This window comes from Propithecus coquereli, unplaced genomic scaffold (assembly GCF_000956105.1).
Source record: "Propithecus coquereli isolate 6110/MARCELLA unplaced genomic scaffold, Pcoq_1.0 Scaffold300, whole genome shotgun sequence".
In the NCBI taxonomy this organism is placed as follows: Eukaryota; Metazoa; Chordata; class Mammalia; order Primates; family Indriidae; genus Propithecus; species Propithecus coquereli.
Genome location: NW_012148620.1, coordinates 1,723,286 through 1,724,456, shown reverse-complemented (window position 1 = coordinate 1,724,456; position 1,171 = coordinate 1,723,286). Strand labels below are relative to the sequence as shown.

At 32.1% G+C, this 1,171-nt stretch overlaps 1 protein-coding gene across 1 annotated transcript in view; it reads right to left on the bottom strand.

The window, feature by feature from the left end:
- The window catches only part of EPRS (glutamyl-prolyl-tRNA synthetase), a 110,891-nt gene that overhangs the window by 65,554 nt on the left and 44,166 nt on the right, over positions 1–1,171 (bottom strand). The window contains exons 13-14 of the mRNA XM_012649672.1: positions 969–1,171; positions 239–351 (exon numbers count right to left, since the gene is read on the bottom strand). Of these exons, the coding sequence (XP_012505126.1) occupies positions 239–351; positions 969–1,171 (316 nt within the window). The remainder of the gene's footprint in view (positions 1–238; positions 352–968) is intronic.

Sequence of the window (1,171 nt, the reverse complement as noted above, 5' to 3'; positions counted from 1 at the left end):
GAAGACTAATTGTAAGACGGTTTACTTTTAGAAATGAATAATTTTTAATGTTCGATGAAAAATGCGTATTATGTTGTTTCGAAGATTGTTAGAGTAAATTACTTAAGTCTGAAATATTAAATATAAAGCAAATAAAGCTGAGAAAAGATTTATCATAGTACATTATTTTAGTAAAAGTTCAATTTTTAAAATGTAAGAACTTTTAAGTATTTTCATTTAGATGTTCAGTTACATTTACCTAACAGGTTCATAAGGTTGATCACATATGAAGAATCCTCTTCTCTGGAGTTGTATAATGTCTCCTTTTTTCAAATCCTTAAGGCAGGGATCCCCAAGCATTAGTTCTTCGTGCTATAAAGACGGCAGAAGACCAAAATACACTTTTTCAAAATCAGAGCACCTAAAACAACTCTAAAATGCAAGTAGTTTTTCCAGTAGTTGGAATATTCCCATTTTAAACAGCTATGTTAAAAAGTTTACTACCTAAGCACACAGAGTGAAATGGTGAAGTGTGTTAAAATAAATGACAATTAGATTTATCACATTTTTAAAAGTTAACATTTACAAACTGAATGGCTTCAGGAAACCTTTTAAATAACTAGACTCAAGGCAATTCTGCAGAAACAATTTTCCCACCACCATAAGTATGAAATACAATGCAAGAAGCACATAATAGACTTAGCTGAAAGGCATACTAGCACAGCACTTAAGTCCAATGGTCAGGATCCATGTTTGACTCCCAGCTCTACTTGTATTTACTGTTTGTCCTCAAGCAAGTTACTTAACCTCACTGTGCTTCACTTACTATTATCTGAAAATGGGAACATTACTTACACCTTTTGATTTAAATGAAATTCTACAGATTTTTCCATTTTATTTGAGAAACCAAAATACTTAAAATTAATTTTTAAAATTCTAAACAAAAGTTTATATAACAAGATGACACATGGTTTCTTTTAGAAGGCTACCTTACTGTTCTTGTTGACATACTGCTTAAAGTCCTCATCTTTTCCTAGCACTGGCTTTGTGATCAAGTGCTCATACGTGACACAGATTGCTGGAATAGGAAGAGCATGTGTAGTCTCTGCAAGCCAAGTGATCTTAGTGGTTTTCTTGTAGTCTTTGTTCTCCAAATTCAGTTTTGCATCAAGAGATACAATTTTTCCATCTG